The sequence below is a fragment of the Struthio camelus genome, chromosome 8 (genome assembly GCF_040807025.1).
Source record: "Struthio camelus isolate bStrCam1 chromosome 8, bStrCam1.hap1, whole genome shotgun sequence".
Classification (NCBI taxonomy): domain Eukaryota; kingdom Metazoa; phylum Chordata; class Aves; order Struthioniformes; family Struthionidae; genus Struthio; species Struthio camelus.
Window position 1 is genome coordinate 16,594,498 of NC_090949.1, and position 22,475 is coordinate 16,616,972.

Consider the following 22,475-nt stretch of genomic DNA (forward strand, 5'->3'; position numbering starts at 1 on the left):
TTTCTTTCAGTGCAGATACCACCTTGCTTCCCCAATTAGTCTGTTGTCAATGTTCTTCTAAGGTTGGCATATAAGTCCTCTCTCCTGCTATTTGCCAAACTAGGGGATTCTTCCTGTTTTGCTTCCTGGCTAGAGCCAGGAGGTCTCTAACGATTTTATTTCATTATGTCTCTCCCCTGCTACTATGCCTTCCACACAGATGCAATAGTCCCTTCAGAAGAGGCTGATTTAACATGGTGGGGAGATGTAACAGGGAAACAGCCATGGGGCTGGCAGATGCTGTCACTATGATAAAGTGTGAAATAAGTAAAAAGGTAAAAATAGTGAGATGTTTTGATATTAAATGCTTGTGGTTGTTCTCATATCCAAGGAGAATCCATCTACATTACGTTGGAAATCTTTGGAACTGGAGTCTCTGGGATTATTTCAAATTTGTATCAGCATAGCTAAGACAAGAATTTGGACCAAAAAGAGTAACGATCCGGAAGTACGCTTGCATTCTGCTCACAACCATAATGGAGCAGCTGCAGCTACAGTAGCAGATTAGTCATAGAAAAATAGGGCTGGAAATAGTTTTAAGAAATCATCCTGTCCAGCTTCCTTTCCCACGTGAGGGCCAAGTACATCTTCGTCCTCATAGATATATCCCTATACTGCTGTTACGCTCTCCAATTTCTCCATCACTCTGTTGCGCTGCTTAACCATTCCTACAATTAAGTTTGGATTTGACACTGGGAAAAGCTTTTCCCTTGCCTGTGAAACGAACTGCTATTACACTTATCCCACATAAACGCTAAGAGCAGACTATTGCTTTCCTCTTTACAGCAACCTGTAATGTACAGTATTTGAAAACCGTTGTTTCCCTCCTCAGTCTTCCTTTTATAGACTAACAACATACATTCTTTTAACTTCTCCTTTAGACCTCTGATTATTCTTGCCTTTTTGGATTGCTAGATTTTATTTCTATAAATAAAAAGGGTTGGTTTTGTTTCTTTACTGCCTTTTGCCATAGCCATCTTTTGTAACTAGAAAATACCACAAAAGCGATGGCGTAAAGCACATGAAAGGTCAATGGATTTGTTTTAGAACTAGAATCAGGTCCCTACTATGAAGGTCTTCATTTCAAAGTATTGCAAGACAATGCAGCTAAGGCTTCTGTGTCTTTATCTACCCTGCTCTACACTATGTCTCTTGAGCTGTTATTTCACTTAAGATTAGGTAGCAAATGAAAAGCTCAAGACAAATCTTTGAGGACTATCAGGGGAACTCCTGCTCTGAGATGAATGGAACTATTCCCAAGACAGGTACTTTCAGTTTCAATTGACAATTTTAGCAACAGCCTTCTGAAACAAAAATTGCCTGTTCTGGACTTTTCTCTGCCGTTCTGCTGTCATTGCATATCACTGATTTATATAAATCAGCAGGAAATACTATAATTGCAGAATACATTTAGCTGACTGCGTAAGTCACTGGGGATTGTGTTCTTATGCTTCTATTCGTTTGTTTTAATAAATGTTTGCTTATTTAACTGTGCAGCCAATAAATATCACATCCATTGTAATCAGAAGTATAGCTCTAGTTGTATTTCTTCAGCTAACTGCATATTCATGAGATGAAGCCACTGATGTACAGGCCATGCTTATGAAGTATGCCTGCAAAAATGGAAAATAGTTTATGAGTATACGAAGAAAACAAGTATTTGGCATTACTGTCTTTTTGCTTTTCATTAATTCCCTAAGCACCATGTGGAGCTCAGACCTGCCTTCCCTGTGCTTTCCTAAGCATTTTTAAACTTCATTATTGTAACAAATAGTTTCCTATATACTAGAACAGTCAAGATTTGTGAAGAGAACAGTAGTAAGCAACAAGTACGTGTATGTTTTTCAGCTGGTGCAAGTCAGACAGAGGCTAGTCCAGATTTGGACTTAACTTTATCAGTAGCTAGAAATCAAATCTTTTGTCAGTATGCAAATAAACCAGTATGCCATTAAAAATAACAAGGATAACAAAAGAACAAGAAATCTTCCTCAGTGTCTTATGTGCATTATTAGTGCCTTTGGGAATGTAATGGTGACTATGCAATACTGCCAGAGATACCAAGTGCATCTAGCAAGGTATATAGACTCAGAAGAAGGGAATGTTGTTGCCTCTTTCTAACCTCTAATCACATGGATAGGGCGATTTGTACCATCCTGAGAAATCCTCAGCACAGAACCACTCTGTGCCCCATGTACCCTGTTCTGAGTGTCTTGCACCAAACAAATCTCTATTGTATGTTAACAAATCACAAACAAAATCTATATTATGCAGACTATACATGAGTATGTACAGGTGCAGAAGTCTGATGCTATCCATTATAAAAGTACGTATCTTGCACTTTAGGAGAGGATGCAAATAGTTACAAAGGCAGACAATAGATTAGAGGTGGGCATAAAAGAACTTCAAACAGCTTTCTCCAGTCCTGACAAAGACCTTCCACAGAACTTTCAGATGCTTTTCTTAGTCAAATATGCCAACAGGTGAATGTTTGAGGGCAGAAAGGAATTGTATTCGGTATGTACAAGTTCTTAATTAGTAAAATTCACAATTTTACTAACGTGGACAAGATTTGTGCTAAGGGAACAAACCCTCCAAAATGGGAGAAGAGGAGGAAAGCGCAAAGAGAGCATGACAGTATACGAGCAGGCCTTACCTGTGTAAGGTCTGTGTAAGAGTTCATCATTATTTTCAAGCAGTCATAACCATACAGAATTTTAAATGAAAAAAAAATACTGAAATTTTTGTATACGTCCTGCTTAAAAGTTTGTTAGGATCTGGTCTTCCACTCTGCAGGTGAGCCCCTTAGTGTTCATTAAGGCTACTTGACTACTTTCTTGCCTAATGATCTTTGTTCTAGAAGTTGGAGTTTGGAAAAGAGAATGAGCCTTGCTGAACATGAAAGTCCTCCTGGTATGAAGCTCCTGGATTAAAAAAAAATACATCTATCTTTTGATAGAATAAGCACAGTTGCCTGCTTAATTCTTCTGCAAAGCATCAAATTGACAATCACTACTTTTGCCTACATAACACCATGATTTTTGAATGAAAAACAGAGCATGATGTTTTCATGTTTGAGTTTCTTTCAGCAGTGATCTGAGTCTTCTGTCAATGAAGTTGACTTCAAAATTCCTCTTGACTTAAATCCTATATTCTCTGGTTTGTAACTATGTTAATAAATGGCACCTGTGGTATTTGTAGCACGGGGCGCTAGATTCAGCCAAACCACAGAAGTGAGTGAATATTGCATCTGAAAGACTTATTCCAGTCTGGTGCACACCATATATTTGAATGTCTGAAAGCTACATATTAGTGCCTGTATAGTGTCACTGTTGTAAAGTAAAAGAAAAGCATGAAGAAAGCCTCTTTTCATTGTGATGTCTCTTAATAATTCCTTCAGTCTTATGCTTCATTTAATGGCAGTCAAGTATACACTTGTTATCATTTGTATATCAACCAAAAGGACAGAGCACTCTTGGGACAGGTACTGCCAGAATTGTTAGTAATTTTGTTCAGTCTTAAGACGCAAAGGCCAAGAGTGTATCTTATTGTTGTTTACCTCTGCCTCATGGGACAGTGTAGAGAGGAGAGAGCCAGATTCTTCTCATGTGCTTAGTGTTAGGAAAAGAGGCCATGGACCCAGGTTGGAATAGAGGAAATTCTGACCAATAATGATAAGATTTTTTTTTATGTGATTGGTGTAGGTTGCCCAGAGAAGTTGTGGAATCTCCATCCTTCAGAATATTTAAAACTTGACTGGACATGCCCCTGAGCAGCCTGATCTAATTGTACCTGCTTTGAGCAGGAGGTTGGACTACTTGACCTTTGAAGATCCTTTCCAAAATATATGATTCTTTGATTTTGATAGGACCTTCAAAAAAGTGCTGTAAAACAGGACATTTTCTGTCCTCTAATTCCTATAGGCAATAGCTTTATTGGTATATTTATAAGTGAAAGTTAGGTTGTAATAGATACCAGAATGCAGGAGTATTTTATTAGCTAGATATTGAAAAAAACATTTGGAATTCCTCCCAATACAATTTTTTGAAAGAAATATACCAGATTTATTGTGATATTTGTATCCCCAATGTGGGACATTCTGGATTAGTAGAAATATAAAAGCTTTGTAGCACAGCAGTGTACCAGAGGTACGCACGTTAATCCTTGGGTGCTATCAGTGATCCTCTTGGGCATCTACTCAAACACATCTGAAGAACCTAGTCTAGTGCTCATCACAGTCCTACTGTTGACTTTGGTCTTTGGATCCAGCCTAAACTCCTAAAAAAAATGGGTATTTGTAGGCAATACACAGGGTGAAATTAAGATTTTTATGTAGACATTAACGGATACTGGACCCTGCACTGAGGAGAAGGGAAAATAAGCTTTATGCTAGGCAAAATTCACCACAAGGTGTCTCATGTGTCACTACATATTGTTCACAAGGCATGGAGCTATCCAGTTAAGTCTGGTGGATGCAATGCAAATGACATATTTTAGATTCTTCTGGAGAGTAGGTTAAGATCACATAAAAATAGACTAGATGTGGAGTCCAGACATAAAGAATGTGTTTTTTCAAGGGCTGATTAGGAATAAATGCATGGAGACTAACATCACTGAATATGAACAAAACTCTCCAGAGGGAGGAGGAAAATGAACAGTTAAAACCGAAGTATAACAACTAGAGGAATGATTACACATTGTAAAGATAGGGCCATCAAATCTAGTTTTTAATTTCTAAAGGCCTTTATTAGCAACCTATGTGAAATTTTTAAGGCTAATGTGTTTCATTAAAGACTGTTTGCCGTCTATATCACATGCTGGTCTTGGGGGGACTGCCTTTAGGTAACTTATCTATTTGCCTGTTGGCTTTTGGAGAGCAGGCAAGAGCCCATGCAGAGATAAATCTGTACAAATATTTGGCACATTTGTTTATGCTTAAGTGCATGTCTATGTTCTTACATATTTTTTTATATGGAACTTGTGTGGGTTCATATATATATATATACATATATATATATATATATATATATATGACTTCTCCCAGCACTGGAACAGACTCTCCTGTTATTTTTGGGATGCTGCTTGGAAGATGATTGTTTCATATCTAGCTATGCATTTTGTTTATAGCTGTTAAAGATTTAAACATTAATTGCTTTATTAGTTATCCATATACCAAAGAGAATATATTTCCATTTTAAGGCCTTTGACGCCACGGCAAATAGTATTGATCAGTTTGCCTGCCCTGACAAGTTTGCGTCGTGGTTGCCCCAGAGTTTCGGGGCAGGCACCGCCAGCAGTGACCGGCCGCGCTGTGCCCCAGCCGGGGTGCGTTACCGAGGGCCGTGAGGGCGCTCCCGGAGGCTCCGCGCCGGGGCAGGCTGTGCAGCAGGCAGCTGCGGGAGCTCTCGACGCGTGTGCACGTCTGAGAGACAGATGGGTGCGTGTATATGGATATAGGGAGACGCACCCAAGATACCCGCCGCATGCTGCAGGGCGGAGGGAGGGCTCCCGTATTAATCACGGTCGCGGGGCCGTGCCAGGGGCGGGCTGGGCTGGGCGCCAGCGTCGCGGTCGGGTCCCTCGCTGCCGCTGCCCCTCTGGGGAACTTTCGGATTCGCTTCCGCAGCCGGCACTGAACCCTCCGCCGCCGCCCCGCTCCTCCCCGCCCGGCCCGGCCCGGCCCGGGGTCCGGCGGGGCGGGGCGAAGCCGCCCTCTCTCGCCGCCGCCGCGGCGCGGCGCTCCGCCCGGTGCACGAGCCGCAGCCGCGCTGGAGCCCGGTGCCGGGGCGGCGGGCCGGGCCCCCCCTGCGTCCCCGGCTTGCCTAAGCCGCCTGCCCGCCCCGCAGGCCTGACTGCGCTCTCGGCCGCCGCCGCCGCCTCCCGCGGTGGATGCCGCCGGGGAACGGGCGGAGCGCGCCGCCGGGGAGGGGGGCTGCCGTGGCCGCCACAGCCCGCGTACATGCGAGTGCCCTCGCCGCTCACCAGCATGCTTTACTTCCAGATGGTGATCATGGCAGGGACCGTGATGCTGGCTTATTATTTCGAGTACACGGACACCTTCACGGTCAACGTGCAGGGCTTCTTCTGCTACGAGGGCGCCTACCGCAAGCCCTACCCGGGCCCGGAGGACAGCAGCGCCGTGCCCCCGGTGCTCCTCTACTCGCTGACCGCAGGCGTGCCCGTGCTGGTGGTAAGCAGGAGCCGCCCGCGCCGCCGGCCCGCTGCCACTCTGGCAACTTGTTGGGCTAACCCGGGCCGGGCTGGGACTTGCCGCGGGCCCCGGCCGGAGCGGCGCCGCCGGCAGGGCGGCTCTGGGGGGGCCTGGCGGGGGGGACCCTCCGTGCCCCGGCGCTGCGGGGCAGCGGGCGGTTCGGCGGCCGGCGGAGCTGCGGCCTGGCCCACGGGCCCTCGGCGGGCAGCGCTCCCGCGCCCCGGCCCCATCCCCTACCCACCCTGCGTGTCTGAAGTTTATTTTTAGCACCGATTTATGTAACTGCCTTTTTCTCTGTTGCCAGCCCAGTTCGACTCTGTTTGGTGAAAATATCTTTATATTTTTAAAAATGTGCGCCGGTTGCAGGTGGATGGGCTACCTGAGGGAAACTCAGTTGTTAACAACGGCATGCTAATATTTCACCTAGTACTAATTGGAAATTACCCTCTGTCTCTTTATTTTGTTGAAAGTAAACTGATTCACATGAAAGGAGTAAGGAGCAATTCTGCTTGATTTAATCATCTCCATATGTCACAGTTACTGATGTTTGTGCAAGCTAAACCTGTGTGTCTGTAATTTAATATGATCTTCTGTCAGTCAGGTTTAAATTGATGCATCTAAAATGAGATTTATTTCATTGATTTTCTTTGTTTTTAGAAAAAACCTGCAATGGAAAAGCAATGAAATATCTGCCATTCAAGTACTGTTTATAATGTCAAATAACATGGTCGTTAGCATCATTTAATAATCCCTGACCATATCGTGCAGGAAAGACTACGAAGAAACGAGTCGGGAGTATTTTAATCGTCACAGATGGTTTATATATGTGCACAACAGGCTCACACACAGTTACACATACAGAAACTACTTATAAAGAGTTTTCTGTTAATCAGCTGTCAGCATTAAAAATAAAAAAGGTCTTTAAAATAAGAAGAGACGTCTTAAGATAATAATTAATTTCACAGATTCATTCCTCTTCAGGAAATTATAAAAAGTGTGAGAATGGAGAGCTTCATCAAGATGATACTGTGGTAATCCCAGCCATAATTCCCTTGTGCATTGTACAACCATGCGGTTCAGATGGTATCCAGCATAAAACCTCATGGTCAGACTCAGTGTTAGTATTTAAGACATTGTGCTGTATTGAAATAATTATAGTAGATATGGTCTTTTTTGTGTGTGTGTGGATTGAACTACATCCTTTGTCAAAACATACTGTAGAGCCTTTTGGTTTGGTTTTCCTTTTTGTTTTAACATCAATTAGTTGACTTATTTATCTATTTATTTGCTCATTTGAACAGTCAAAAGCCATTGAAATTTTGGAGGTTTTTTTTGTTGGTGGTGGCTTTCCATTCTTTGTGTCTTGTTTGTTTTGCTTTTAATTATATTTCTTTTATTTGGTCCAGGAAGTTATAAAGATTTAAGGTGCAGTCTGTGTAACAATCAGGATTTCTTTTCCTAATGTGTGTCAGCAAAATGGATTGGTAGTTTCCATTCGTTTCCTGGGTGCTGGATACTTACATCAGAGTCTTGTAATTAGCCTTAGCAAAAAGCTAATGATGGAATTCGATGAGTATTTAACTGTCCTTCCTCTCCCAATCCCTAGTCTCTCAGGAAAATGAGGTGCATTGGTTGTTTAGGGCAATGCAATTTTTCAGGTTAAATGGAAGGCTTCAGCCTTTGGGAATGTCAGTCTAGTGATTTCAACAGCACTGGATTCATCTAATCATTAAATAAAGGCAGCATTTTTCAGACTTTAGAAAAAATTCTGTTCTGATTCTCCTTGGGCAATCCTCTTGAGCTTAGCATTTACATAGGTTATCTTTTGCCCCGTCATGCATAATATGGAAGTTGACTTTTCTTGATTCTTTTCAGTGAAAGAAGTAATAAAGGTACCGTTTTCTTAATCAAGATTAACAGTAGTGTAACTCCATTCCCAAGATTTCACAGGGATGAATTCAATTCTGTCGTGTTATTTCTACTGTCATATTTTGTCTATGAAATTTTGAATGTAGATACTCTGTGTAATCTTTGTGTTTTCTATAAATGAAACATAAAGATGAATTGTGTAATACAGCTCTATCTGTGTAAAGGTACAAATGTAGACCTATGGAGAAAATGGATTTCCATGAATGAAAACGTTCATCTTTTTCAAAATCTCTATCGTCATGGAAAGTAGTTTATTAAATACTATGATTTTTAAGAGGTTTTTTCCCAATTTTCTTCTTCCCCCCCCCTTTTTTTTTTTTGCCATAGTATTATGTTAGTCCAAAGTTTCAACCAGCTGCAGTGTTTTGTATAATGCTGTTTGATTTTTTTTTTGCTTTCTTTTAGCTTGGGAGGTGAGATTAATGTTCTTTATGGAGTTTTGAGATGGAACATCAGATAATCTTTACCTTGATGTTCAGGCTAACTATTCTTTGGAGGCATAGGCCTTGTTGTATTGGTCATAGCCTGTTTCAAGATGACCCAGATTCCCTTAATATGACTCAGAGAAGGGCTCCATTGCATTCAATTTTAGTGAAGTTGCTCTAAAATGAAAGAATAGATGGGCTTTCCCAGTGACTTCTCTCTTCCCACATGCCTGCTATTCAAAAGCTGAAAAAGTAAAGCACCCATACCTGGATCCATCTTGGCGAGCATGCAGTCGGTGATGGGTGTGTTGCTGGTGTGCGGCTGTCACACAACTGTCCCATCGAAAACTCCTGTGTTGCATCGGAGCGTTAGTAACGGACTTGGTTGTCAAGCCATGTGGTAGAGCTGAGTGTCTGGTCACAGCGTAGAAACACGCATGTGCTTGGAGTTAAATGATGAACTGTCATTTGACAGGGAGGTACCCCCTGTGCTAGTCCTGGAAACTTTTTGATTAGTCTTGGAAATGATACTTCCTGATAACACATTCCTGCAGCAGCAGTGCACCATTGCTGCCACTCTGCCATTTTTGAGTCCTTCCCTTTCCGCTTCACACTGCCCTTAGGACAGATGTGGTTCATTGTCAGATTATAAATGCTCAGGAGTTGGATTTGGCAAATGGAGTCCCAAGGCAGGAGCAGGGATTGGTTGCTGTACTATAAATGCTTGACTTGCAGATGTTTTGAAAGGGAAAGTGCAACTGCAGCTGAAGGAAGGAGTTTCATACTCTGCAGTTGGGACTTGCTAGGTTTGTATATCTCCTTTTTTTATCAAGTATTTCAGATATCTCTAAATTATAAATATATTTATAGTTACATGTATTTTATATATATAATATATATATTATGTATTTTTTAAATATATATATATATATATATATATAAATTTGTGCGCTCTTCACTTCAATAGTAAGCAGTTTATTGTGCATTCATAGACATGTCTATCTGAAGTCCCTGTGACTTCATATATGACTTCATAGGTTAAACAGCAACTGTAGAAAACCTGTAGAGGAATCCAAGTTTTTCTGTACGATGAGGAAAAGAGCTTCTTCCTCTCCCTCTTCCCAGTTGATTTCCTATTTTTATGCAAGTTTTGTGAAATGAATCAGGCTGCATTACAGCATTGGTTTTCAGTCTGTGTTCTGTGGATTATCTCTAAAGGGTATCTGCGATATTCCTTATCTGTTAGATCTTAAACTTTACATTCTTCCACTGGAGAATTTTTAGTGATCCCACATATATGTGTGTGTGTGGTTTTTTTTTTTTTTTTAATTTTAAAAAAGGCTGAAAACAACTGCAGCTCAATCCAATGTTATGTTATTATTTATGGAAGGTCTCTGAAGTCATGCCTTTAGGCATGGGTAAAGTAACCTCTTCAGTGAGTAGATGTACTTGCATTAGGAGTGCTAGGCAGACTAACAGCAAGTGTTTTACAAAATGCGGATGAGATTGAAATTGCAATCAGAAGAACATAAATGGCTTAAGTATGCAGTTCTGAGATGAAAAAATGAGATTCCCGCAGATGGAGTATTCTCCATGAGTTTGGTTCTTCCCCTCGTGACTCAGGGCTGAAAGAGTAGTGCTAGCTATGCGCTCCCTTGCTTTTACTTTTTGAAGCAGTAATATCCAGAATCCCCTCGTATACTGAGGAATTCTTGATACCTTCTTTTTAAATCTTTAAGTCAAATGTGAAGGTGATAAGAAATATGCTCTTGATTTGAGTCTGTTCAAATATAGAAAAAGAAGCATAAAAGTGATAGTTTAGAGCTCAGTGCTATTTAAGCCATTTCCCAAAGTGCCAGTTTTTGCTCAGTGGGCTTGTTGCTTTTTTAGACTTGTTATGACAGATGTAGCTTGGGAAATGTACGTCAGTCTAATCCTTTAGCTTCCAGTAGAAATGATTTGTAGAACCGTGAAGCTAGTTTCTCATGCTTTCAGAATCTATAAAATGATCTGTTCTGCATTATTTCTTTCTGGTAGATATCAATAGTTTTGTCCTCTGTAAAATACTATTAACTGAGCAAAAGGATTCTTTTAATGAGTCCACACATTAATATAGATTGTCTAAAATGACAAAACTATTTAAGCAAATAATCTGCATAAAACTCCATAATTATTGGACCTATGATGTACACTGACTGCTTTATAAAAGCCAGGAGAAGATAATGACACACTTTCATTAAGAAGTGTAAACAGTTTTATTATGCTAATGTTGTTTGTTTTTATTTCCAAGTAACAAGCAGATGATTACAGTACTTATTCATAGAATATACACTGTTCTATTTGCCTAGGCGAATTCCTAGCATGTTCATATTTCTCTATAAACCAATTAAAAACTAATTCATGTTTTAGCATAATCCTCATAATATCATAATTGAACAAAAATCTATCATTCAGACATCATGTATTGTATTATTATTATTATTAGTAGTAGTAGTCTAGATGAGTCTTTTCACTGGCACATCCCAAACAAGGAACATGTGTTTAAAAAAACAGGCATTTTGCCTCCAGCTTACCTTTACTCAATAATTTTCGCCTTACTGGTTTTTTGAGGATGAAATTTTGGAATCTAGCAAAAAAACTGTAAAGTGAGCAATGTAACATTTTTTTCAGGAATTTACTGCAGCCTCATGTTTTATGAAGAACTGAGATCGTTCTGTGAATAACGAGAAAGGAAAGCTACCTTTCGAAGAATCAGCACAGGTTTCCTAAGTCTGTCTGTCTTCAATGTCTTTGCTCCTCTCTTAATAGTTCCAGGTCTGAGCACCTCAGAGTAATTGAAGGGTGTGCAAACACCTGAAGTTAAACGCACTGCTTGTTTTTAGCGCATAGATATAGCTGATGTGATTGGGCATATTCCTATCTCATTCTTTTGCTTTTTGAAGCTGGTAGTGCCGATTTTCCTTCTTGCACCTATGAGTCCATATTTTGTTGCATCAGGACTGACCTGATTTCAGATCAGGCTGAGTTTTCACAATGTTCTTTTCAGAGTAGCTTTTAGTTTACCCGTCGTTCACTTGGAAACCATTTTACTCTGATATAACTTAGTGTTGTGCATGAAAAAGAGTGCTGGAGTGCCATCCATTTCTGATACATGAAAATATTCTTTGTCATCTGTTTGTTAGAACTTAAGCAAAACCTCAGCTTAGAATTCAAGTTCTGAAAATGAACTATTTTTGGAAGTGTCCTCTGTGAATGTACTGTGCCAGAAATCAGCTCTTTTGTTAGTTTTTTAGCTGCAGTATTTGAACATCTCCAATAGTGTCTTGGAAATAATAAAGATAATGCAACAGAAGATTGGGATTATACATCCAGCCCCATATGAATGGGGTAGACCAAATCTATCCTCTGAAATCAAATGGAAATGGTTTTACTTGCCTAAGGAACAGTCTTATCCTTGATATATGAGTTATTTCAGTAGTCCTGGCATATCTCTGATTAGCGAAAGCTTATTTATAAGGGTCCTTTTCTTATTGGCATGTTTAACAGCTTTCAAGACTTTGCACGAAGAAGCAATTGCCAGAATACTTTGTTTATTCTGTGGTCATATTGTTTCTGAAGGGCCCTTTCTCTCTCAGTCTTAACAGTTCTGTTTCAACCTGTACGCACAATTTTCTCTATCAGTTTTATTTCTTCCGTTCTCATATTCCTGGGGAAAAAAACAACATGTAAAATAAATGACATGTAAAACTAGCTGATTTTTTTTTTTTTTTAGTGCGCAAATGTTGGGGGCTTCAGAAAGTCACTTTTTTTTTCTAGGTGGGGGGATGTTGACAATAGCTGTTAAGCTAAGGGGCAGTTTATATCATGCTTTTTCTTTGTGAAGGCATAATTGCATTGCATCTTGATTTAAGAATAAAACATAAATCTCGCTGCTACAGTTTGCAGTAACTGTGTACCAGATGTCAGTATTGGCCTGTTAGGACACGTACCAAGACAAATACATGGTCTGATGCTGTTTTTATCCCAGCATAAAACCACTAATCCAACAGAGCTGTTACCAGGAGAAATACTAAAAGTTTCAGAACTGTTGTAGTAGGGTTTTTTTGGTATCTGTCCTCCTTTCTGTTGTGCTGTGATAGCTTACATTAACAAAAAAATGTTTGCAAAAGCTATATTTTTACTACCAAATGAATTTATAGTTTCTACTGTTCTTGCTATGCATGCTACTTACAAACATGAAAAATCTCAGGACCATATGTTTCATCCCTTGACAGGCTATCTGAATGTAAAGTGGTAAGCAGATGTGAACAAGGCAAACAGGATTCTGTTTGCAGCAGCTGAATGTCTGCTAGTCCTGTAAATGATGCACTTAATGTTTAAGTGAGAGATTGTTAATCCAACTGATCCTGCACTCTATGATTAGGGAATTTGAATGCATTGTTTTTAATATCAAATAGTAAGCTTGAAGTAATAATCTGTTTCTATACCAAGCAATTCTTGCTCATTGTAGATCATACAGAATCCTGTATGGGAAGATGTCTGTTCATATGATGCATAATAAATGACAGCAAAAACAGAATTGTAAGTAGTTTTAGCTGTATTTTCAGCCTTGAAAGCAGTGTGATGTTTAAAAACCTTTGCAATGCTCTTGCAACTTCTCTCAGATACATTGAAGTGGGTGACATCCCAGCTTTCATCACAAATGGTTCTTATTTAGCTAAGGTGTAATACCTCATAGGTTACAAATAAAAAGCCTAGCTGAGATGGATGTTTACGACCTCTCCATTACTCAGAAAACTCCAGTACTCAGAATATCCCCTGTGAATATACTAGTCCTTAATACACATAATACAGTGAATGTATTCATTGGAGAGGGAATGGGAAGACTAAAGTTATAGCACTTGCTATCTCTGATCTGCAGCATGGCTTTGTTCAGATCACTTCACCTCACCTGCAAGTGGGGCTGCATATTTTCTATGTAAAACACTAGGAAATTTGCAGTAGAAAAATTACTTGCTATATTAAGGTTTTTTTTGATGTACTATCTACTAATCTAATAACTTGTTCAGCACCTCTTCGAAATTAAATCCTGATCCTGGATGCTATTTTGTGGGTAGGATACACCATATATCTATAAAACCATGGTTATACTGGGCACAAATTCAGTTGGCTGTGAATTCCATTTCTACTTACTGTTCTGTACAACATGCCCTATAATTTTGTATGTATTGTGTTAATGCATCATAATTACACATTGTATACTTAGTATACATTATATAGCTATACAGTGTCATTAACAATACATATCACATGTATAATTATTAATGTACAACTAATTATAAATGCAATATAATTCTCTGTTTTAAGGATTTTCTTCTCTATGAATAGTATTTTTCCTTTTATCAGATTCTGTGGATATTACTTCTTGCCCCTCACCCATGTAGGGTTAAGGAGTATGAATGAAAACATTAATTCGCAAACTAATTAGAATTTTTGTAAAAAGCCAGCAAGAGCAGAAGTCAGCCCAACAGTATCCTGCTGTTCTGACTCTTTTTTTTTCTCTATATAACATTTTGAAACATCCTTTAAGTTGTTTTAGGCTCGTAGGTTTCATGCCGTCTCTAAAAGGGATCTGAGTCATACATTCTGTCATTCAAACTTTGAATGATATTATGAGGATTTGCTTTGGTCAGTTTGTGGTTTGTCTCTTTTTAAATCAAGAATTAAATATTAGAATCAGTAATTGGAACTCAACTTCCAAATGTAGTTATTTTGGAGAGTAATAAGGTGACTTGTCCATAGTAATTTAGGGCATTCAGACATAACTGAATTAATTCTGCTTAAAGATTTGTTAATCGTGGGCCAGCTGAGCTGCAGTAACTGACTGTGTGCCAACTTGGAGCATGTAGAGAACACAAACTGAAGTATTTTAGCTTAACCCCCTTTAATTAACACTTAGGGCAACACATGTTACTTTTCTGAGTTTTATGGAGTGGGTGAATAGACTGTCCATTACATTGGCTTTGCAGGCAAATGGGAATTCAGTCAAATTGCTACCAGCTAATGTCTGAAGTCTGACTTCCCAGTTCACAGAAGGCCGTATCTCTGTGCTTAAGTTTATCTTTATGTAGAACAATATTTGGACATGCCCAGGTTTCAGCACATAATAACATAGTTTGATCGTATGTAGATATAGATTGGTGTCTTGGAGCATCTCCTCTTTCTGCCTCTCCCACTGCTCTGGTGGACGTCCTTGGACCCATCGGGATGTATCTGTACTCTGCTGTGAGGCTGGGCTCAAGGCTGCGGCCGCTGTGCATTTAAATTGTGTGGATATGATCTGTGTGGCTGAGAGGCCCCGAGGGAGGACTTGGGAGCTTGTAATGCATCATACTGTAGGCCACAAGCATGCTTAGGTGAACTGTGATGAGGACAGCCTGTCTGTTCCCGTGGTCCTATTTGCCCCTGTGGCTGAAGTCAGCCATTCAGTCAGCCATGAGGATGCTTTCCAGAGCATTTAGCAAAGGCAGATGTAGGCAGAGTGACCTTGGGGTATGTAAGTAGTACACAGACATCTGCAGCTGACAGAAGGAATGTACAGAGCTGGGTTGTGAGCTATATCAGGCTTTGCCTTGATAAAGGGATCTGGCTACCCAAGCAAGATGTGGATTTAGCCTCTACTTCCTAGCTGTCAAGTGGTGATAAGGAAACTAGGCTTCTCTGTAAAGCACGTTAAGATCTATGCATTAAAAGAATTATCCAAGAGCTAGGTATGTATTAATTAATTCTCTTGGTATTGATGGGATTTAATCACATGCTTCAGTACTATCTGTAGTAGCAGGCCTTTCCTGAGGAGCAATATATGTGAATGAACGTGTTGCTGATAGAATAATTTTATGGAACCACATTCATTTTCAGACTCAATACTGCAGTTTTACTCAGCATTTCTTTTGCTTATGTTTGATTGTGATTGTTACATGATTAGATCCACTGTAGAAGAAATCATAAAGCAGAGACTATTTCTTTAAAAAAAAAAAAAACAAAAAACTATGTGAGTGTCTATGCACAACATGCATCCAGAAAATAGTCACTCTTAGATGGTCGATTTGTGTCCATAGTTTAGTTCACATGGATGTTTAACCTTGAACGCAGATAGACGAAAAAGTAATGCCTAGAAGAATTAGTTTACTACACTAGACTACCTTAAAAGGTTATCATGTCATTCAATGTGTGAAAGCAGCTTTAGATACAGCATACTTTGAAATTCTCTTTGTAGTAAGAACTTAAGTTGTTCAAATAATGATAGAATAGGTCCAATACAGATTAAAACCACAATATATGTACATAAATTTACATAACGATTATGTATTTTGTCTAATACCTTTTAATATCTTCACAGAGAAGACCAAATGCAAGCTCGTATAAAGTCTGCCTTGAAGATAGTCGGTGTCAAAACTTTGCAAGATCTAACATTCTTAAATAAATTCATTCATGTCTTCATTAAAACACTTCTCTCACCAGTTGAGCTTTTCTGAAGACATTTGATAAAGCCAGCAACATCTACTTACTATTGCTTTACAGTTGTATACAAAGGGAGGTAATCCATGTTAAGATAAACCAATGGGCACTGCTGTATGAGTGGAAGGAGGTATAGGCACATGTTGAGGAAAAGCAGTTAGGCTTATTTTGGCCTATAGACTTTACAATTAGTTTTCAGAGTACTGTTGCATGCCTAAAAGAGCTGTTTTTATGCTCTGCTGTCTTCACAGCAAAGTATACAATCCTCCTCTGTCTCATAGGCATTTCCTGTACTAGGAATTTTTTGCTAAAATTTCCCACTCTTTCTGCTCCCATCTCAGCTCATTGGTTGCTGTGCTAATGAGGGCACTCGGGACTTCCGCTTTATTCAAGCACTGCATTGTGTAAATTCCTAAACAGGGTCAGACAACATAGTGTTGCCAGCTGCACATCTGCAGCCATCTGGATTTGTGGCAGGAGCACTAAAATAGACATTGTGTAGCAGAACTGAAAGAGTGACAAGAGTGGTGCAAATCATATTTGCAAAAAACCGTAAAGTAAGTTCCCCATATTTATTCTACAGTATGTAGATTCATTATCAAAATGTTCTTTTTGCATACATATCTACTAAATAAAGACAAATGTGATATGCTAGTGCTATGTACTGTTCTGTGGAAAAGCTCACTGGCTAATTCACTGCCATTACATTATTACAAGAAAAGATAAGTAATCATTAAAATCTCTGATATTCATGTTACAAACAGTCCTCTGCTCCCATTTCTGTGCCTTCATTAAAATTCTGTTTCTAATAAACATCACTTCAGTATATTCATTTTTTATAATAACGTTCTCAAGGAGAAATGCAGGAGAAATGTGAAGTTACAGCTTTCAAGACTGAGGAGAGAAGTGTAGGTGAATGGTCATGCATTACTCTGTGTCTGTGCTTATTAGTTGTTGTTTTGGGGGTGCCTTGATGAGGAACTCCTGATTTCTTTTTCTTCATGATTCTTTCTCAATGGTCAGCATCTCCTGTGACCGTTTTTGGAATAATGGCGTGGCTCTGCTTGAAGTCAGTGAAGGTGCAGAAATGATCTTTGCTAGAGCCACAAATTCATTTGTTTTGACTGTGTGTCACTGAAGTGTCAATAAATGTTCCAGTCCCTGTTTTTCCTTCAAAGCTTTTGTTTGTTTTTGTTTCCAGGCTTTCTCATACATTAGAAATGTGTATTAACACTGATAGGGTTTGTTACTCAGTACTTATACTGCAGTAGTTTACTGCAGTAGTTTTAGTAGTTTTATGTTGAATGTACGTAATGTGCAGAAGATTAAATATGCAAAAGTAACTCAGATACGAGACAGCTCAGAGTAAGGTCATGATTCTAGAGCAAATGCTTCCCAAACAATGGCTTTTAAAGTTTGTCTTTAACGCATTTTTAATGACACCTGAATCCTTTGCATTAATTGCTGACGATGTGAAGTGTATAAACTATTATTGAAGAAGAGTGATTTTAAGGTAATATACTCAAGGGTGGACTTTACAGTTTTGGACTCTTCTTTCTAATTTGTCTAACCTGTTAAACCAGCTTCCCAAACATTTAGTACTAGTCCTCTGTAAAATTGTCATGCCTTCCTGGTTTTACTTTATCATCTTTTTGGGACAGCATTCATAGCTAACACCCATCTCCTCACTTTGTCTGAAGTATTGCTCTTAATCTAGAATGCTGTGGTTTTACACAACCAGTCCAACCCCGTGTGCGTTCATTGGGGAGGTTACCTTTGATTTCAACTGGAAAAAGATAATGACCTTAATGTATTTGGTTGCCTGACGGTTATACCATAGCCTTAAGACACTTGTAAAGAAGGAGACTTTTATATAGAGGTCGTTATAGACTGAAGCTAGTTACATGCTTTCAAGGAAAGCTATTTTACTATAAATGTAAAAAAATTGAATGAAAAAATTGTGGGGGGGTTGTTGTATTGAGCCACCTACTTAAACATTTTATCTTTGTAGATCAAATAGTAATTGACAGTAAGAAATAGAAGTCAAGATTAATACAGGCAAGTGATTTGCAGACACACATGATTTGCTACAAAAATCCTGAACACATTGTTTGTGAAATTCTACAAGCGTTAATCATATGTGCAGCCTGTTACATCGTTCTTATATTAAAACACAGTGGGCTTATAATGATACAATATTTAGTCCTTCAGTTTTGGTTGTTTGATGACTATGGTTTTTTCCTTCCTGGGCAATATGCTCTAGGTGACCCTGCTTGAGCAGGGAGGTTGGACTAGATGATCTCCAGAGGTCCCTTCCAACCTAAACGATTCTGTGATTCTGTGATTCTGTGATTCTGTTTTACAGTGGAAGTGGGTCTCCTTGAACTAATCCGAGGAATAATGTGTCTGCAAAATATAGCTGGCCTTGCGTAGAAGTGAGGTAGAAGCAAGACAATGTGAAAAACAGGAAATTCAGATATTCTGCTTCCTCTGAGCCTCTAAGAACAGTTGGCTCTGGACATATACTGACTGTAATACTACTAGTTTGTGATCAGGATCTTTGAGATGCCTATTATGTGGCTAGTTTTTGTTCAGACAGTGATGAGTGATAGTGTATGTTGAATTTTGTAGTTGAATCTTCATCCTGAGTAGGAAAGTGTAGTTGTATGGATCACCTGGGGTTTAAAGCATAAAGCATAAAGCAGTAAAGTAAATCATAGCCATTCAAAATGATTCTTGATGCGGGTATCCTAAGCATTGGTGTTGAGCTCATCAAGGATTAATGCTTTCAGTATGCATAGAAAGCTTAAGAAGCTAATCTTCATCAACATACAGAGTAAAATACTGTGTTTTCTTGAACAGCCAAAAAAGTGCGGAGGAGCTTACCAAGGCCAGGACATAAGGAATCACAGTCTTTATCACATGTATCACTTAGTCAAATGGAAGACTTAATTGATACAGCTGGGTGCAGGGTTTAACATCATCATGTTGCAATGATACTGTATGAAATTGATCTTCTAATAAAGAAGATAAATGGTGGGGCTTTGGTCATATTTGGTTCTCCTCTGCAAATTTATGAGTATTTTAAAGGTTTATGCTACGCACCTGAAAAAAGGAAAACTTTGGTGTAAAGTTGTTTTTCAAAATTCCTATTGAAGTAATTACGTGTAACAAAAGCCCTAGCTTTTTCAAGTATCCTTCAGAGGTCCAGAAACTTGAAATTAATTGATCCATGATCATAGTAGAACTCTTTTTCCTTACCAGGTCTGTTTGTGGAGGGAAGTGTGGGACTTGGAAACTTTGGATGATATGTCTTTTATTGGAAAATACCACTCTGTCATGGAAACTTTCACTTTCACATGTAAATTTCAGTGGCATCCTCGTTCTTGCAAAAAGAAAATGAAGAATTTAAAACCTGTATGAATGTCCTATTTAGATATACCTTATCTGAAGCTTTTCAGTTTGAAGTAACTTTACCTTTTGAAATGTGAATTGATTTCTCTTTTTACTTGCTTTTGAAAGTCAAATTTTAATTGTTTTTTTCTCCATCTTACCATTTGCAGTTCCAAATTATTAGTTTTTTGGATTTTGATGATTTTCTCTAAATTAATCTGCTTCTGGGGTTTATTTTTTTAAATTAGAAAAGCTTTGTTACATGGGAAAAACAATTTTCACCTGAGTCTGTTATTACCTCTTGGAATGTGTCCATCAATGAAATTTGTCCCGTAATATGAAATTCTGCGAGCAGGTAGATAATTTTGGAGATAGGTGCCAGACACTTGTTTGGCCCCCAGAATGCCATGTTAGAATTCCTGAACTAGTTTTCCTGGTGTCCTGGCCATTTCTAATCCTCTAGAGAATCGCAGTACAGAGCTGCTGGACACTTCATCTCACAGTGATCTAAAAGGTTGAGCAGATGTGAGGGGGGAATGTAATGCCAGCCACACTGGGTAAAGTGCGCTAAAGGCAGAGCAAACGCTCCCTTAAAGAAGAAGCTTTCCAGGGCTGGCTCTCCTCCATGGTGCTGCACACTCTCCCCTCTTCTTCTGGTGTTGAGCATCAGACACACAACCGCATATGCTGGAAGCCAGGACTTGCCTTCTGGCCCTTTGTGGTGATGGCGCAAGGCAGTTCCTCTACTTACACTCACAATATCAGAATTCTGATAACTATATCTCAGAATGATCTTTGCTCTTCTGTTGTGTGGATCCATTATTGGTAGCAATGTGCCATACAGAGACTTTATCTGTTAGATCATGCAAGCGTTCTATAGAGGAGAAGGTATTTACATGCACGATCAATAGCTCAGCTAAAAAAAAAAAACCTTTTAGATACTTTATTTAAAAATATTTAACTTTTGTCTGTCATATGATAAAGTAACGAATGAAGATAGTTCAGTGACTAAGAGTGAGTAACAAAGTTGGTGAGTGACAAAGTTGGTCAGTTCTATTTGGTTAAGTACTCACAAGGTTCCCTTGAAGCTCTCTGGTTATGAATGCTGGGCTAATATGCACTTCTCACTAGCAGTAAAATTTGTATAAAATGAGCAACTTTTACCATTATTACATAATGACAATGTATCATAAAGAGCAGTAAAGAATATTTATCCCAATCAGAAGTAACATTAGTGTTTAATGGCATAAATACCATATTGTGTACTATAAAGAAATCATTAACGCAGATAATATTTGACTATTAGACATATAAATTTATACCAATATTTTTCTTTTAAAGTGGCCATGACCAAATAAATACCAAGAACCATATTAAAAATTTGATATTAATTTTCTCAAAAAAATTGAGAGGAAGAGTACATATTTTCAAAAATAACATTTTCTGGAAAAAAAACCACCCTACTGAGTTTTCTTTTCTCTCCACTTTCACAAGCTGCTGTGCAGTAGGGTCCTATTTCTTTATGCTGAATGAAGCGGGGTATTTTATATTTAATCAATAGCAGACAGATTTATCTAAGCGTTTTTTTGTTTGTTTGTTTTCCTCAAAACTTCTGGTCATTTTTTACTTCAGAAAATGTACTTGTGTGGAAATTAACCAGGGCATTTGCTGTCAGTTTAAGCAAGCAGGAAGCAATGAGTACAAGAAAAACACAAAGAAAATGGCCTCAAGGGAAAGCTCTGTATAATGAACTTGAAATTGCTACTGCTGGATATACCGTTACTGCTTTTCCTGCCAGAGCTGTCACCTCCCACAGCAATTTTAGTTTAAAGGAGAGAGTGGAGCTTGTCTACAGCATCACTAAGGAACAAGGTTTATGCTGCTAGATTTTCTAACCTGTAAAGGTCACCATGCTGTATGGTATATTGATGAGATTTTTAAAGGGGAAATAGGCCAGAAACAGCCCATGATCTTGCCTTCTGTTAAAAGGAAAAGATAAAGAACAAAAACAACAATGCATATGAAAGTTACGCTCTTGAAAGAAATCTGCCCTACATTTTTAAGTGGGAAACTCATAACCCCTCGTAACAAAAACCAATGGATGGGGGAGGGGGAGAATAGGATGCAACATAAGACTAGTAACTGCTTATCATCTGTTTGCCTATTACAGAAGTCTTTGTTTTGGCTTTGGTTGTCAGCTCTCCCTTTTCTGCCTTACAAGGAAGTATGAGCAAGTTCATTCCAGAGAGAAAAAAAAAAAGAGTTGCGGACCGAGCGAGACTTTCATTCTCCAAAGGGAGAATCCCTTGTCATGTAATTTCTTGCAAGTGGTCTCTCTGAATTCTTGGTTAAGATTTGTGTTAGGCCTACGTGAGAGAAATGCAATGAGTGAAAAAGGGAAATGAGAAGAGAAATTACAATACACTGTATTGTCAACAGTTTAATATGAATATTCAACAGTCTTTTTAGTGTAGTAACTGTTTTTCAGTGTTACTCATCTATCTGAGCAGTTACTGTAGCTGCAGTGTAACCCTGAGAAATGGCAGAGTGGTAATCAAGTATCCCACAACATATCCTGGCCTGTATGAAATAGTCCGTGAAAGTTTATATACCCTAAAGTAGATGTTAACAGGAAAGAACTATGAATGTGTATGCAGAAATCCCACTCACATTGCTTCTGAAGTAGAGCACTAGGCCTAGTATAATAAATGTTTTGTCTTTAGCCGAGTTCTGCATCATCCTGACCCTTGCACCTGCCTACCTGCTATCAGAGTATTTTAGGTCTGTTAAGAGCTTGAATACTGGTCTCTGCTATTCTTAGAGCAGTGGGTTTTCTTCATCCAGGTTACCATTGGAGATGGGAAACGTGGCAAGGAAAAATTGTTGCCAGCAGCCAGGGCCCACATACAGCTAATGAAGACCAGTTGATGAAAGAGAAGATCTTCTGTCCTGTACTGACATTT

At 39.0% G+C, this 22,475-nt stretch overlaps 1 protein-coding gene across 7 annotated transcripts in view; it reads left to right on the forward strand.

Annotated features, from left to right (window-relative positions):
- PLPPR5 (phospholipid phosphatase related 5) overlaps positions 1 to 22,475 on the forward strand; it is a 111,692-nt gene that overhangs the window by 62,113 nt on the left and 27,104 nt on the right. For 6 of the 7 annotated variants that reach the window (XM_068952340.1, XM_068952344.1, XM_068952342.1 and 3 more), the window contains one exon: positions 6,038 to 6,226. The exons of the other annotated variant lie outside the window; for it this stretch is intronic. In XM_068952340.1, the coding sequence (XP_068808441.1) occupies positions 6,038 to 6,226 (189 nt within the window). The remainder of the gene's footprint in view (positions 1 to 6,037; positions 6,227 to 22,475) is intronic. 7 annotated transcript variants of the gene reach the window in all.